Consider the following 17,916-nt stretch of genomic DNA (forward strand, 5'->3'; position numbering starts at 1 on the left):
GCGTCTAGAGTTAGAGGTCACTTTCAAAATGAGGATTTGTCAATTTAAGGTGGTGGTGGCCTTCTCAGTCAATAGACTGTGAGGCTTTGGAAGTCTGTCCTTAAATGGAAGCAAGGTATTTGAATATATATAAGGTGGTGGCAATTAGATTCTTGATAAGCACTGAATGAAACATCACTGGGTTTGAGCGTTGAGATCACAGTTGGATCAGCCAAGAACATTAATTTGCAGAGGATCCCAGAGGAGGGAGGGGGTAATCCGGGAGGAGGGGAAGGAGGTTCTGTGGCTCGTATAACAACTGCAACTATGCTTCAAAGTCACATCATTGAGTGACTCTCAATGTCAGCATGAACATCGATTGCTAACTTCTGGTAATTTCTCCCTCCTCCCCTTCTGTTTTTTTTCTATTCCCCATTCTGGCTCCCTTCTCACCCCTTCTCCACACTGCCCATCAATTTCCTCTGGTGCCCCTCTTCCTTCCCTTTCTCCAGCGGTCCACGGTCCTCTCCTATCAGATTCCTTCTCCTTTAGCCCTTTACGTCATCCACCTGTCACCTTCCAGCTTCTCACTTCATCACCCCTCCCTCAGCCACCCTTTTTCCCTCTCACCTGTTCTCACCTATCACCTGCCAGACCTGTACTCACTTTATTATTTTGGCTTCTTCCCCATTTCTGTCCTGATGAAGGGCTTCAGTCCAAAATGTTAACTGTTTTATTCCCATCCAAGACCTGCCGAGTTCCTTCAGCATTTTGTGTGTGTTACTCTGAATTTCCAGCATCTGCAGACTCTCTTGTGTACATCAATGAGTGAGACACTAATTGTGTGAAGCTTGTGTGAATGTTCTCTGTTATATATGATACTTATTTTCTGCTTGAATCATTGGGCACTGATACATTTTTATCTCACTTGTAACAGTTTCCCAATGACTGCCTACTATGGATTCCTACAACTTCGAAGAAGATATCAGTATACTGACACAAGAAGGGCTGCATGATGAAGAGGACTGGGTTGACACCCCCAACACAGACCTTACCGGAGAGGAGCACTCTGCTTCCCACTTTGCCCTGATCACGGCCTACAACGATATCAAACAGAGGTTAATTGGGATGGAAAGGGACAACTCCACTTTGAAGAGGAAACTCAGACAGTATGATCTCAAGGTAAAACTTAGCATCAAATTTCATTCCTGGTAAAGCTGTGATGTGCCCTAGTCCTACCTTGGAAAGTGACTCTGACTGGAAATTTCTCTGTGGAGTGGATGTTTCATACAGTGGGGGAGTCTAGGACCGGAGGACACAGCCTCAGAATAGAAGGACGTCCCTTTAGAGCAGAGATGAGGAGGAATTTCTTTAGCCAGAGGGTGGTGAGCCTGTGGAATACATTGCCACAGATGGCTGTGGAGGCCAAGTCATTGGGAATATTTAAAGTGGAGGTTGATTGGTTCTTGATTAGTCAGGGCGTCAAGGAGAAGGCAGGAGAATGGGGTTGAGAGGGATAATAAATCAGCCACGATTGAATGGTGGGGCAGACTCAATGGACCAAATGCCCTAATTCTATTCCTATGTGTTATGGTCAAAATAAAGTATGGCGTTCCCCTATGGTTCTGTGTGAGGCTGCAGGGTGGTAATGCCCTAAGATACTAGATGTGCAGAGAAGTGTTAAATGGACAAATTGCATATCCCAGCTGCCGAGAGTTGTGATATCCCTCCAGAGGAGGAGAACTTAAAGTGGCTGTGCTGCTTCAAGTAGTGAAACCGGCTTGGGCAGCTTTGTTCCTGAGTAAAGGATGCAAACGGGTTCCAAACGTGCCTTCCAGTCACCGGGAAATGGTTAGGAGTCCCCTAGCAATAAAGAGCAAAGAACCCACCCTTTAAAGAGGCGATACTGGGCTGCGGAGCCTGCTTCTGACTCTTACCGCAGTGGGCAGTGATGATGTTACAGGGCCAGCGGTCAGAGTTCAGCTCGCTGATTCAATTACTAGTGAAATTAAGTCCAAATAACAATAAATAAAGGACAACAAATAGCAGCAACCACAAATGGACTGATTAAAGAACAACTGCCACTGATCCAGATAAAGAAGGAATGCCATTACGGGATGTAACAACCTCAAAGGCATGAAATTGATGAATTACTGATTTCTGTACAAGTACAAAAATTGTTTGTTTTGAGCTGTAAGATTGAAGCTCCTTACCAGCAACTTAACATATGGAGGCAGACTTTCCCTTGCAAGTAATAAATATGCATATAATTTGATCCACCCTGAATTGGTTGTAGTTTGTTACTGTTAGAAGACCTAGCTGAATGGTAGATTACAGGTAAACTGGTTTATTATTGTTGGGTGTAACTGAGATGTAGTGAAAAACTTTTGCATGCCAACCATATCTGGATGCATGTGCAAATACATGGTTTTAACCCAGAATGTTGACAAATAATCTCCTCACTCAGATGCTGCTCGACCTGCTGAGTTCCTCCTGCCGATTGTCAGTAGATTGGATGGGCATCGTGATCAGCATGAACAAGATGAGCCAAAGGGCTGTTTCCATGCGGTATTACTAGTAGGATCTTGACGATTGTAGGGATGACTTGCAGCAGACTGAAAAGCTTGAGCTTGTAGATATTAAGGAAGAGGATGTGCTGGAGCTTTTGGAAAGCATCAAGTTGGATAAGTTGCCAGGACCTGATGAGATGTACCCCAGGCTACTGTGGGAGGTGAGGGAGGAGATTGCTGAGCCTCTGGCAATGATCTTTGCATCATCAATGAGGACAGGAGAGGTTCCGGAGGATTGGAAGGTTGTGGATGTTGTTCCCTTATTCAAAAAAGGAAGTAGGGATAGCCCAGAAAATTATAGACAAGTGAGTCTTACTTCAGTGGTTGGTAAGCTGATGGAGAAGATCCTGAGAGGCAGGATTTATGAACATTTGGTGAGGCATAATATGATTAGGAGTAGTCAGCATGGCTTTGTCAAAGGCAAATCGTGCCTTATGAGCCTGATTGAATTTTTTTGAGGATGTTAATTTTTTTGAGGATTGATGAAGGTAGAGCAATAGACATAGTGTTTATGGATTTCAGCAAGGCATTTGACAAGGTACCCCATGCAAGACTTATTGGGAAAGTAAGGAGGCATGGGATCCAAGGGGTCATTGCTTTGTGGATCCAGAATTGACTTGTCCACAGAAGGCAAAGAGTGGTTGTAGATGGGTCATATTCTGCATGGAGATCAGTGACCAGTGGTGCGCCTCAGGGATCTGTTCTGGAACCCCTATTCTTCATGATTTTTATAAATGACCTGGATGAGGAAGTGGAAGGATGGGTTAATAAGTTTGCTGATGACACAAAGATTGTGGGTGTTGTGGATAGTGTAGAGGGCTGTCAGAGGTTACAGAGGGACAGTGATAGGATGCAAAACTGGGCTGAGAAGTGGCAGATGGAATTCAACCCAGATAAGTGCGAGGTGGCTCATTTTGGTAGGTCAAATATGATGGCAGAATTTCGCATTAATGGCAGACTCTTGGCAGTGTGGAGGATCAGAAGGGTCTTGGGGTCTGAGTCCATAGGACACTGAAATCTCCTACGCAGGTTGACTGTGTGGTTAAGAAGGCATATGGTGCATTGGCCTTCATCAATCATGGGATTGAGTTTAAGAGCTGAGAGGTAATGTTGTATCTATATAGGACCTTGATCAGACCCCACTTGGAGTACTGTGCTCAATTCTGGTTGGCTCACTACAGGAAGGACGTGGAAACCATAGAAGGGGTGCAAAGGAGATTTACAAGGATGTTGCCTGGATTGGGGAGCATGCCTTATGAGAATAGGTTGAGTGAACTCGGCCTTTTCTCCTTGGAGTGACGGAGGATGAGAGGTGACCTGATAGAGGTGTATAAGATGATGAGAGGCATTGATCGTGTGGATAGTCAGAGGCTTTTCCCCAGAGCTGAAATAGTTTAAGGTGCTGGGGAGTAGGTACAGAGGAGATGTCAGGGGTAAGTTTTTTACTCAGAGAGTGGTGAGTGCGTGGAATGGGCTGCCGGCGGTGGTGGAGGAGGCGGATACGATAGGGTCTTTTAAGAGACTCCCGGATGGATACATGAAGCTTGGAAAAATAGAGGGCTATGGGTAAAGCCTAGGTAGTTCTAAGGTAAGGACATGTTCGGCACAGCTTTGTGGGCCGAAGGGCCTGTATTGTGCTGTAGGGTTTCTATGTTTCTATGACTCTATCTTCACTCTCCTTTCCTCTCAGTTCCATAGCAGTTAATAAATAAGGGGATACAAGATATGATAAATTTGATGGAAAGATGCATCGCTTTTAAGAGAAAATATTTTAAAGTCCATTGTGCATGTTGATTTATATTGAATTGATTTGATCTGGTTTCAAGGTTTAAACGTCTGGGAAAAATTGGTAATAGGACAGTAAAATTAATGGAGTGAATCAGCAGCTCCACTTAGTGCATGTGTGGTGTATTCACACGTTTGTCCTCCATGTGGTGCTGCTTAACACAAGAACAACCTTCCTGCTTCATCAAAAAGTTCCTTTAATAAAATTGGAATCCACTGAGCTACAACTGAAGCAGTGAGCAAGCAGGGGAGTTTATCTAAATATAGCACAGTGTGAGAGAATAGGTTACGGTGTGAGCGTGTGAAAGTGGGTCAGTTCTTGTACTCTTCAATCATCTCAGACATGAGGGAAGCCCAGTAAATGTGGGCAGTCAGCCAAACAGGGAAATTTAGGTTAAAGTAGGTAAGGTAAGAAAGAATTAGCAAAGAGGTTTTTGAGACTGGGATAACAATAAAACCACCCAAACAAAAATGTTTTAATTTACAGGTATATTCTTGTGTGAACAGCCAAAATGCTGGTGCACATGGTGCTTATGGCTACCTGTTAATGTTGCTTCAGATTATAACATTAAAATTGTCAGAGTCTATTTTCAAACTGTGTCTGCTTATTAATCAATAACAAACTTTGCAGCGGAATCACTAATACCTGCCTTATCATCTTATCTCCCAATTGATATTCATATCCCTCATTAAATAGGGCTTTTGGTATCTCTGTATCCTCCTTCAGCTCACTAGCCTTTCCAAATGCTCTCCGTTTCTCAATCCTGGACTTTTGTATGACCTTACTCATTTGTCTGAATGTTGCTGTCTGTTCCTTCATCTATCCAGGACTTAAACTCTCAAATTGAAAACTTTAAAGCATTCATACAGTATCCGTCAGATTGTACTTGGAGTATTGTGAACAGTTTGGGTCCTTCTTTTTAGGAAAAGGTGTGCTGACATTGGAGAGGGTCCAGAGAAGGTTCATGAGAATTATCCCAGGAATGAAAGGGTTAATGTGTGAGGAATGGTTGACTGCTCTGGGCCTGTACTTGCTGGAGTTTAGGAGAATTAGAGGGATCTCACTGAAACAATCAAGATGGCGCTGGCGATGCGGTGATGTTGTGTGGACAGCTAACAAAACTAGCAATTCTACTAAATATACTTTTTCTGGACTCTGGTCACTATAATCTACAAGCTGAAATTTCCCTTTGGGGTTTGTGCTTTTAAACTCTGTATAGCCTGACGTTTTTTTTTTGTGGTAACCTGAAGGATTTGGCGAACTGGTCTCTCAAGAATGCGGGTACCGTTGTGGCACCCATTGCTGGAGCGTCCTTGGAGCGAGATTGAAACTTGGGGCTAGATTGATGCAGTGGGGCCCAGATCTGAGAGCAGAAAATGAACTGATTTGTAGCCAATTTAAGCACTAAGACAGAATAAGAGACTTAAGGCATGAAGGCTGAGGGTGAAGGACGAGCCAGAATTCACCTCACTACTCTGTGGCCTCAGCATTGAACTGGTTCCGTGGCTGTGGGCTCACTTTCGCCAACTCTGCGATTCATTATTTGTTTACTTTTTTTATTGTTTGCATGATTTGTTCTTTCTTTGTTCGCACATTAGATGTTTGACAGTAATGTTATGTGGGGACTTTCATGAATTCTATTAGGTTTCTTTGTTCTGTGGCTGCTGTAAAAGGAGATGAATCTCAAAGTTGTAAAAGGTAAAAGTTTGAACTTTGAACTATAAAATATTGAAAGGCCTTGATAGAGTGGATGTGGAGAGGATGTTTCTATAGTGGAGGAGTCTAGGATGTGAGGCCCTTTAGAACTGAGATGCTCTTTAGAATCTTTACAAATTCCAGCACCTATTTTCTTAGGTAAGGGGGCCAAAACTGCTCATAATAAACCAGGTGCAGTCTGATCAATGCCTTATAAAGCCTCAGTATTATATCCTTGCTTTTATAGTCCAGTCTCTCAAAATGCATGATAACTTTGTATTTGCCTTCCTTACCACTGACTCAACCTGCAAGTTACCCTTTAGGGAATCCTGCACTGGGACTCCCAAAGTCCCTTTGCACTTCTGATTTCTCCCCATTTATAAAATAATCTGCACTATTCCTTTTACCAAAGTGAATGACAATATACTATATTCCATCTGCCACTTCTTTGTCCATTCTCTTAAGTCCCTCTGCAGACTCTCTGCTTCCGCAACCGTGCCTGCCCCTCCACCTATCAGTAGACACGGCCACAAAGCCATCAATTCCATCATCCAAATTATTGACATATAACGTGAAAAGGAGTGGTCTCTGCACCAAACCCTGTGGAACACCACTAGCCATGGCACCCAATCAGAAAAAGCCTCCTTTATTTCCACTGTGTGCCTCCTGCCAGTCAGCTGATCTTTTATCGACACTGATACCTTTTCTGTAAAACCATGGGCTCTTAACGTGTTAAGCAGCATCATGTGTGGGACCTTGTCAAAGGCCTTCTGAAAATCCAAATAAACAACATCCACTGACTCTCCCTTGTCTATCCTGCCTTTTGTTTCCTTAAAGAATTCCAACAGATTTGTCAGGCAGGATTTCCCCTTTAGACAACCATGCTGACTTTGGCCTCCAAGTACCCGAAACTTCATCACTAATAACAGATCTCCAGCATCTCCCCGACCCCTGAAGTCAGGCTAGCTGGCCTATAATTTCCTTTCTTCTGCCTCCCTTCCTTTTTAAAGAGTGGAGTGACATTTGCGATTTTCCAGTCCTTCCGGAACCATTCTAGAATTTAGTGATTCTTGAAAGATCATTACTAATGCCTCCACAATACCTTCAGCCACCTCTTTCGGAACCCTGGGGTGTAGTCCATCTGGTCCAAGTGACTTATCTTCATTCTGACCTTTCAGTTTTCCAAGCACCTTCTCCCTCATCATAGCAAAAGTAATAGCAACTTCTGCCCCCTGACGCTGTGGAATTTCTGGCAAACTGCTAGTGTCTTCCACAGGGAAGACTAATGCAAAATGCACTTTGTACTTAAGTTTGTCTGCCATTTTTTTTTCTCCCATTACTACCTCTCCAGCATTGCTTTCCAGAAATTCTATATCCACTTTCACCTTTCTTTTTCTCTCTCTCTATATATATCATCCCACTGACTGCAATTTTGCCCTGTCATCTATCTGTCCTTTCTCACTATCTCACTACACACTGCATATCCTCATGTACCAACTGCCCCATCCTCAGCCTATCACTATGGTTCCTACTCCCCTGCCAGATTAGTTTAAACACTCCCTAGCAGCTCTAGCAAACCTGCCGGTGAGGATATTGGTCCCCCTGAAGATTAGGTGTAACCCATCCTTCTTGTACAGGTCGTACCTTCCCTAAAGAGATCCCAATGATCCAGAAATCTGAAGCCCTGCCGCCTGCACCAATTCCTCAGCCACACACTCATCCTATTCTTACTTCACTGGAACATGGCACAGGCAGTAACCCAGAGATTACTGCTCTTGAACTCTTGCTTTTCAGCTTTCTACCTGTAATCTCTCTTCAGGACCTAATTTCCCTACCTTTGTCATTGGTATCAAATGTACCACAATTTCTGGCTGTTCACTTTCCCCAATGCTATGGACCTGATCTGAGTCCTCCCTGACCCTGGCACCTGGGAAGCAACATACCATCTGGGTGTCTCTTACATCTACAACATCTCCTGTCTGCTTTTCTAACTATGGAATTATAGCGATGTGCTACACACAGCGCTGAAATAACGACACGCAGTTGGTAAGTCGTTTCGAGACTAGTTTATTCAAACTTCACGGCGCTGGCATTTAAATCCCTAGCGCCCATCCTCTCTGGGCGGAAATGACGTCAGAGGTGCATGACCAAAGTCTCTCCCCGTGCGCTGGCTATTTGTGAACCGGTTCGCCTGCGCAGAAAGTGGGTTGCCACATAACACCCCCCCCCCCCAGAACCGGTGATACACCCCCCAATGTCCACAGTCTGGATCAGCCTCTGTTTGGGAGGTCTGCCCCTGTGCCGTGGTGCCTGAACCTTGACCGGCTGCGCCACGTCCACATGGGCCGGTTTGAGTCGGTCCACCGTGAAAACCTCCTCTCTCCCCCCAATGTCCAGAACGTACGTGGACCCGTTGTTGTTGTTCACCTTGAACGGCCCCTCGTACGGCCGCTGTAGCGGCACCCAGTGTCTGCCCCTTCGTACAAACACAAACTTACAGTTCTGCAGGTCTTTGGGTACATGGGTCAGGGTCTGTCCGTGCTGTGAAGTTGGCACGGGAGCCAGATCACCGAGCCTTTTGTGTAGTCTGTCCAGGACTGCTGCAGGTTCTTCCTCTTGCCCCCTTGGGGCTGGTATGAACTCTACTGGGATGGCCAGGGGTGTGCCGTACAACAACTCGGCTGACGAGGCGTGCAGATCCTCTTTGGGCGCTGTGCGAATTCCAAAGTGGACCCAGGGAAGCTCGTCTACCCAGTTAGGTCCTCTCAGGTGGGCCATGAGAGCCGACTTCAAGTGACGGTGGAAGCGTTCCACTAGTCCGTTTGACTGTGGGTGGTAGGCAGTTGTGTGGTGCAGCTGCGTTCCCAACAGGCTGGCCACAGCCGACCACAGGCTGGAGGTGAACTGGGCGCTTCTGTCGGAGGTAATGTGGGCCGGTACCCCGAAGTGTGCTACCCAGGTTGCAATCAGTGCTTGGGCGCAGGAATCGGCAGATGTGTCGGTGAGCGGGACTGCCTCTGGCCACCTCGTGAACCGGTCTACCATAGTTAGGAGGTACCGCGCTCCTCGGGACACTGGTAGGGGGCCCACAACATCCACATGAATGTGGTCGAACCTCCGGTGGGTGGGTTTGAACTGCTGCGGCGGGGCTTTAGTGTGCCGCTGCACCTTGGCTGTTTGGCACTACGCGCACGTTCTGGCCCATTCACTGACCTGCTTGCAAAGTCCGTGCCACGCGAACTTGCTGGAGACCAGCCAGACGGTTGTCCGAATAGGTGGGTGTGCCAAACCGTGTATGGAGTTGAAAACTCGCTGCCTCCAGGCTGCCGGGACGATGGGGCGAGGTTGGTCAGTAGCCACGTCACACAGGAGGGTCCTCTCACCTGGGCCTACGAGAAAGTCTTGCAGCTGCAAACCCGAGACTGCGGTCCTGTAGCTGGGCATCTCGTCACCTGCCTGCTGCGCCTCCGCCAGTGCTGCACAGTCTACCCCCAGGGACAGGGCCTGGACAGCTGGTCTGGAGAGTGCGTCCGCCACGATGTCCTTCCCCGAGACATGCTGGATGTCTGTTGTGTACTCGGAGATGTAGGACAGATGTCACTGCTGGCGAGCCAACCAGGGATCGGACACCTTCGTGAACGCGAAGGTCAACGGTTTGTGGTCCGTGAACGCGGTGAACAGCCTGCCTTCTAAGAAGTACCTGAAATGCTGGATTGCCAGATACAGTGCCAACAGCTCCCGGTCGAAAGTACTGTACTTGAGTTTGGGTGGTCGTAGGTGCCTGCTGAAGAACGCCAGGGGTTGCCAGCACCCCTCGATGAGCGGCTCCGGCACCCCACCGACTGCTGTGTCAGATGCGTCCACCGTGAGGGCGGTTGGAATGTCCGTTCTGGGGTGCACCAGCATCGCGGCATCTGCCAAGGCTTCCTTGCCCTTAACAAAAGCGGCCACGGCCTCCTCGTCCCAAGTAATGTCCTTGCCTTTACCCGACATCAGGGTGTACAAAGGGTGCATGATATGGGCTGCTGAGGGGAGGAAACGGTGGTAGAAGTTCACCATACCAATGAACTCCTGCAGGCCTTTGACCGTGTTGGGCCGGGCAAAGTGGCGGATCGCGTCTACCTTGGTGGGCAGAGGTGTTGCCCCGTCTTTGGTAATCCTGTGGCCCAGGAAGTCGATGGTATCGAGACCGAACTGGCATTTGGCCGGGTTGATCATGAGGCTGAAATCACTCAGATAGGAGTAGAGCTGGCGGAGGTGGGACGGATGCTCCTGACGACAACTGCTGGCTATAAGGATGTCGTCCAAATAGATGAACGCAAAATCCAGGTTGCGTCACACCGCGTCCATTAGCCGCTGGAACGTCTGTGCGGCATTCTTCAGGCCGAACGGCATTCAGAGGAACTCGAACAGACGGAACAGGGTGATGAGTGCTGTTTTGGGGATGTCTTCAGGGTGCACCGGGATTTAATGGTATCCCCGGACAAGGTCTACTTTGGAAAATATTCTTGCCCCATGCAGGTTTGCTGCAAAGTCCTGTATGTGCGGCACGGGGTAGCGGTCTGGAGTTGTAGCCTCGTTCAGTCTGCGGTAGTCGCCGCATGGTCTCCAGCCCCCGGCTGCTTTGGGCACCATGTGCAGGGGGGAGGCCCATGGGCTGTCTGACCTTCGTACGATCTCCAATTCCTCCATCCTCTTGAACTCTTCCTACGCCAGGCGGAGCTTTTCCAGGGGGAGCCTTCGTGTGTGGGCATGGAGGGGTGGTCCCTGGGTCGGGATGTGGTGCTGAACCCTGTGTCTGGGCATGGCTGCCGTGAACTGCGGTGCCAGAATCGATGGAAAGTCCGCCAGGATTCTGGTGAATTCGTTGTCTGACAGCGTGATGGAGTCCAGGTGTGGGGCCGGCAACTTGGCTTCACCCAGGGAGAACGTCTGAAAAGTCTCGGCATGTACCAGTCTTTTCCCTTGCAAGTCGACCAGCAGGCTGTGAGCTCGCAAGAAGTCCGTCCCCAGGAGTGGTTGGGCCACGGTGGCCAGTGTGAAGTCCCATGTGAACCGGCTGGCACCGAACCGCAGCTGCACTGTGCAGGTGCCGTAGGTCCGTATCGTGCTGCTGTTTGCGGCCCTCAGGGTGGGTCCTGGCTTCCTGTTGTGGGTGTAGTACCCCGTCAGGGGCAAGATGCTCCGCTCTGGTGTCGACCAAGAAGCAGCGTCCCGACTGTTTGTCCCAGATGTACAAGAGGCTGTCCTGGTGGCCAGCCGCAATAGTCATTAGCGGCAGCTGGCCTTGGCCCTGGCCCTTGCAGGGCAGGCGACAACTGCGAGCTTTTGTGCCCCATCGCTGGTGGTAGAATTCACTGGCCTCCTCACTCCTGCCTCTGTGTTGTGTGCGCCCCCCTGCCGGGCCTGGTCTGGTCTGCTGTTGGGCGCGTGGCCTGGTAATCTGACCGATGGACACCACGCTCTCCCTCTTGGCTTTCGACAGCACGTCTGCCCGGGCCGCCACCATCTGGTGTCGCTGAATTCTGCGTCAGCCAGCAGCAGATGTATGTCCTCGGGCAGTTGCTCCAGGAACGCTTGCTCGAACATGAGGCAGGGCTTGTGTCCGTCAGCCAGGGACAGCATCTCATTCATCAATGCTGACAGCAGTCTGTCTCCCAAACCGTCCAGGTGAAGCAGGTGGGCACCCCGCTCACGCCGTTAGAGGCCAAAGGTCCCAATGAGCAGCGCTTTGAATGCTGCATATTTGCCTTCTTCCGGGGGTGACTGTATGAAATCTGCAACCTGGGCGGCCGTCTCCTGGTCAAGGGCGCTCACCATGTGATAGTAACGCGTGGAATCAGAAGAGATCTGCCAAACCTGGAACTGGGCTTCTGCTTGGCCAAACCACACGCGTGGTCGCAGCGTCCAGAAAGTTGGCAGTTTTAGCGAAACTGCGTGAACAGATGAAGAGTCAGTCATCTTTGGTCCAAATCCCGTTTGGACCGTCGGGGTCACCAATGTAGCGATGTGCTACACACAGCGCTGAAATAACGACACACAGTCGGTAAATCGTTTCGAGACTAGTTTATTCAAACTTCGCGGCACTGGCATTTAATCCCTAGCGCCCACCCTCTCTGGGCGGAAATGACGTCAGAGGTGCATTACCAAAGTCTCTCCCCGCGCGCTGGCTATTTGTGAGCCGGTTCGCCTGCGCAGAAAGTGGGTCTCCACAGTATCCCCTATTACTTCTGCACACCTCTTCTCCCCCCCTTCCCTTTGAGTGGCTGAGTACCAGAGACCTAGTCACATGTAGGTTGACACCCCCCCCCCCCCCAACAGTATCCAAAGTGGTATACAGTGGACTCTGGTTAATTGGGACACATGAGGACCAGTACATTTTGGCCCAATTAAACAGTTGCCCAATTAGCTAAAGTTCATGAAGACAGTTAAAAAAGGACGAATTACTTTACTTTTCTTTTATTGTCACCAAACAATTGATACTAGAGCGTACAATCATCACAGCGATATTTGATTCTGTGCTTCACGCTTCCTGAAGTACAAATCGAAGTAAATATAAAAAAAATATAAATTATAAATCATAACTAGAAAATAGAAAAGGGAAAGTACGGTAGTGCAAGTCAGGTCCGGATATTTGGAAGGTACGGCCCAGATCCGGGCCAGGATCCGTTCAGCAGTCTTATCACAGTTGGAAGGAAGCTGTTCCCAAATCTAGCCGTACGAATCTTCATGCTCCTGAACCTTCTCCTGGAGGGAAGAGGGACAGAGTGTGTTGGCTGGGTGGGTCTTGTCCTTGATTATCCTGGCAGCACTGCTCCGACAGCGTGCGGTGTAAAGTGAGTCCAAGGATGGAAGATTGGTTTGTGTGATGTGCTGGGCTATGTTCACGATCTTCTGCAGCTTCTTCCGGTCTTGGACAGGACAACTTACATACCAGGTTGTGATGCACCCTAGAAGAATGCTTTCTATGGTGCACCTATAAAAATTAGTGAGGGTTTTAGGGGACAGGCCAAAATTCTTCAGCTTTCTCAGGAAGTAAAGGTGCTGGTGGGCCTTCTTGGCAGTGGACTTTGCTTGGTTAGACCAAGTCAGGTCATTCCACATACAGCTGTGGAGGCCCGATCATTGAGGGAGTTTAAGGAGGAGATTGATAGGTATCTGATTAGTCAGGGTATCAAGGGATATGGGAAAAAAAGCCAGAAATTGGAACTAGACAGAAGAATAGTTTAGCTCATTGGTGGAGTGGTGGAGCAGACTCAATGGGCTGAATGGCCTACTTCTGCTCCCTTGTCTTGTGATCTTGTGATATTCACCCTGAGGAACTTAAAGCTTTTGACCTGTTCCACCTGCGCAAAACTGATGTAGATGGGGTCATGCAGTCCGCTGCTCCTTCTGAAGTCAACAACCAATTCCTTCATCTTGCTGACGTTAAGGGATAGGTCATTGTCTTCACACCATGCCACCAGGTTCTTAATTTCCTCTCTGTACTCAGACTCATCATTACCCAAGTTAAGGCCTACAATTGTGGTGTCATCAGCAAACTTATATATTGAGTTCGATGGAAACTTGGCTATACAATCATGGGTGTTTACTGTTTAACTGAGCAACAAATTACATATTTAAATGAAATACAGAATAAGTTAGAACACTACCAATACCACTACAGTACTATAAAACTGTGCATTAGTTCCTAATAATTATTGATGGAGGAATTCATACAGTGTACACTAGAGCATTTTTTAGATTGACTGTTCTTCTTCTTCATGTGCCTCACGCATTACACGCTTGGGCAATCATGGCTTTCCATATCGAACGATCCCACGCAGCGTCAATGATATCTCGCACACTTAGATCTGTTAGTTCTTTCACAGTGTCCATATATTTTCTTCTTTGGCTTCCTCTACCGCGTTTCCCAGGCATACGGCCTTGCAATGTAAGGCATTCGATTTCTCCCTTTCTGATGACATGGCCCAGAAATTTAAGTTTCCTCTCATTTAATATTCTCATTAAAGATCTTTTTGTATGGGCACGTTGGAGTACTGTCTCATTAGTTACCCTATCTCCATATGATATTTTCAGCATTCTTCTAAGAAACCACATTTCTGTTGCTTCTAGGTTTTCTTTGGAGTTCTGGTGTTATAGTCCACGTTTCAGAAGCATGCAGCAAGATTGACCAGATGTAACATTTTAGTAGCCTAAGCCTTGTTGTCGTAGAAATGTGTCTGTTGGTAAACATGGGTTTCATTTTTTGGAAGTTGGTTTTGGCAATGGCAATTCTTCTTTTTATTTCTAGTTCTAGCATCTTGTGATATAAAGCTACCAAGGTAATTAAAGCTGATCTTTTGTTCAATCACTTGGTTACTGATGTACAGTTGGCATTTGGGAATATCCTGCTGTTTTGATATTACCATACATTTGGGGTTTTTTTTGCAGTTGATGGTTAGACCAAAATCTGCTCTTGTTTGTACTACTTTTTCAAGGAGGATTTGTAGGTTTTCTGCAGCACTTCCTATTAGGGTGGTATCGTCTGCATATCTTATATTGTTGATGTTAACACCTCCAATTTTTATCCCATCTAGGTCTTCTATTTCTCTGAAAATCATTTCACTATAGATATTAAATAATTCTGGTTGGGCAATGCATCCCTGTCTAATTCCTCTTTGAATTTTAGTCCAACTGCTTATATTATCATCAATTTTTACCGCCACCGTTTGGTTCCAATATAAATTTTGAAGCAGTTGTTGATCCCTTCCGTCAATGTTTAGTTTAGCGAGAATTTGAAATAGTTTTTCATGTTGCATTTTGTTGAATGCTTTAGGTAAATCAATAAAACATAAAAAGACATCATTTTGATATTCAATTGCCCTTTCTGAAAGCATTCATAGTATGAAAATTGCGTTCCTAGTTCCTCTGTCTTCAATAAACCCATACTACAGTTTAGAAGTTTCTGGCCTTAACTTGTTTTTAATTTGACTCAACAATTCTCAACAAAATCTTTATTATGTGACTTATGTTACGAACCCCGTAACTGGGTCACTTACCAGCAAAGATAGAGCGGTCCGTTGAAGTCTGATAGTACTATTTTTAACTGTATTTATTAGTAAAAATACACAAAAATAATATCAATGCAAACATACAGATAATATACGTCGTCAATACTAAATCTAAATGTGCGGGTATAATAATAATCAATAAGAAATAAGCTCTATTGTTGTCTAGGGGATAAGGTATTGTCCGATGGAAATATAAAAGTCACTCAGTTCATTCAGGCTGCAGCTTTTGGTTGGAGTCAAGAGAGATTTTTAGAAACTTGCCAGCTTTTCCTTTTATGTTTTCGATCCTTCGAGAGTTCCGTTGGTGTAGCCGGTCCTTTAGCTAAAGCCGTTCTTCCGTGGTAAGGCCCCAATCCCAGGCAAAGGGAAAGGACGCATGCGAGCCCCCCACTGGCTGTCACGGGATCTCTAGCATTTCTCCTGGTGCGTCTAAAGGGGTTGTTCCCCAGACCCTCTTTTATCCTTACTCACGGGGTCTCAGATGTCAATCAGGTTGGGGTGATGCAATCCCTCAACCAGCCCACTCTGGTCACCTCCTGAGGGCTTCAATGAATCGTACAGTACTCAATACACAATTCCATCTCCAAGAGACAATAGCCGTTATCAATGGTTCTGCCTTGCTGAGGCCAGGACACATTCCTGGACGTCTCTCCCTCATTTCCTGGGTCCCAGACCCGAATTAATAGCGACCTTGTGATTCTCAAAAAGGAGGGGCCTACTTTGTACCCTTCGGCCCCTGAGAGTTGTGGCACATTCGTAACACTTATAAGCCTGATTGTTCTATAATATTCGCAGTCAATAGTTCCAGGAATTTTCTGCAGAGTTATAAATGATGATTTCAAGAGATTGCCAGGCAATAACACCAGACTCATATATGCTATTAAACAAGAATTTCTATGCCCAAATCTTCTAGGGCTTGTATCATTTCGAACTGAAAATTTCATCAGGTCCAGTGGCTTTACCGTGTTTCATGCTTTTCATTGCTTTAGTTATTTCTTCTTTGGTAATACATGGGCCAGAATTAGGGTGTTTAGTATCTGGGGATTCCCCTCTATTATCTTCAAAAAGCTGCTCTATATCTCTCACATACTTTATCTGGATCTGTTAGTATGGATCTGTCTGCTGATTTTATGCATCCTGTAGAGAGGTTTTCTTCATTCCAGTAACTTCCTTAATTTTCTTGTGAGTTTCTTTGCTGTTGTTAATGTGACCTTCTGCTCCATTGCATTTTTGATTCAGCCATTCCTCCTTTGCAAAATTGCACAATTGTCTGGTCTGTCTGTCAAGCTCTCTGTATTGCACTTCATTAATCTTCACTAACCTTCTTTGTTCCATCATATCTAGAATTTCTTGGGTTATCCACCCCTTGTTGGTGTGTTGGATTTCTTGTACTGGGATTGTCTCCTCTGCTGATTGCTGTATAGCATATTAAATCTGTACCAAATGGGTGTTGTTTCGTTTTCGTTGAGGTGTTCTTCTACAGCTGTTTTGAATTGTTGCTTTAGTATGCTATCTTTTTAAAGTTCTCCCAACATATACTTCTTTCTCTTTTTTCCACGTTTCAGTTTCTTTTATTTTGTTTTAATGGTAGCTATTACTGGATGGTGATCTGAACCACAGTCTGCTCCTGGGCAGGCTTTAGAATTTGTGAAATTATTTCTAAAACGCTCATTGATGGTAATGAAATTTGTTTGATTCCTTGTTCTCTCTCCAGGGCTACTCTAAGTACACAATCTACGTGGATGGCTTTTATACCAAGTATTGGTTATTTCTGACACACCAATCCCTAAACCTTTCTCCGTTTTCATCTTCCTCCCCTAATCCAAAAGGTCCTACGATGTTATCAGCCCTTTTCTGTCCAACTTTGGAGTTAAAATCTCCCATGAATAGTTTTATATCTTGAGATTTACATTGCTCATAAGCACTGTCCAGATCTTCATAAAGCTTGTTGATATCCTCTTTATCCGCATCATTTCTGAGATGTCTTATCGCTTATTTCTTTCCAATATATCAGTGACAAAAATCACTGCTTTTTGAACACAAACACATGCAAGTGATGCTATTTAAAAACAGTTTGCTCTAAGCACAGTCTGACGCTGGTTAGAAACTGTTTGTCACCAGTCTCCTGCTTCAATTAAATAAACTAAAGAGAACTAAACTAAGAGAATCCTGGCTATTTTCTCAATTTGTTTTTGTTCTTTAAGAGTTGTCCCAAATAGGCGGCTTATCCAATTAGCCAATGGCTTAATTTGCTGGCATTCACTGTACTTATTATTGAGGGGAATCGCCTCAGGGGTAATCTGCATTGGCTGCCTATTCCCTTTCCCTTGTCTGAAAGTCACCCAGCTACCTGCCCCTGAAACTTAGGGATGTCTACCTCCTGTACCTCCTATCTATCACCTGCTCATTTTCCCATATGAGCCGAAGGTTATTGAGCTACAGCTCCAGTTCCTTTATATGGTGTCCAAAGAACTCCAGCTTGATGCATCTCATACAGCTGTAATTATCAGGGAGACCAAAGGTCTCCCAGTGTTCCCACAGCTGACGTGAAGTACATACTACTAACCCTGGACCCATTCTTCCTGCACTACCTATGCACTAATACACAAAGCAAAAAAAAAAAATTTACTAGAAACTTACAGCTTTCATCCCCTTTTCACCCAAGCCTCTTGAGGTAAAGTCTGACCGCAGTAACACTGGCCCACTCCAACAATAGCTATTCCCGCAATGGCTGTTCCTCTTATACCTAACGTTTTTTTAAAGTTGGCCTGAAAAGTCTCGAAAGGCCCTGAGCTCTTTTTAAACCTCGTGCTGTCTCTCCCACAAGTGAGTG

The 17,916-nt window shown here is 46.1% G+C and overlaps 1 protein-coding gene across 3 annotated transcripts in view; it reads left to right on the plus strand.

The window, feature by feature from the left end:
- tbkbp1 (TBK1 binding protein 1) overlaps positions 1–17,916 on the plus strand; it is a 178,118-nt gene that overhangs the window by 21,667 nt on the left and 138,535 nt on the right. For all 3 annotated transcript variants that reach the window (XM_059956396.1, XM_059956395.1, XM_059956397.1), the window contains exon 2: positions 917–1,161. In XM_059956396.1, coding sequence (XP_059812379.1) covers positions 937–1,161 — 225 coding nt within the window. In that variant the 5' untranslated portion in view covers positions 917–936. The remainder of the gene's footprint in view (positions 1–916; positions 1,162–17,916) is intronic.

Source organism: Hypanus sabinus, chromosome X1, assembly GCF_030144855.1.
Source record: "Hypanus sabinus isolate sHypSab1 chromosome X1, sHypSab1.hap1, whole genome shotgun sequence".
NCBI classification, from domain to species: Eukaryota; Metazoa; Chordata; class Chondrichthyes; order Myliobatiformes; family Dasyatidae; genus Hypanus; species Hypanus sabinus.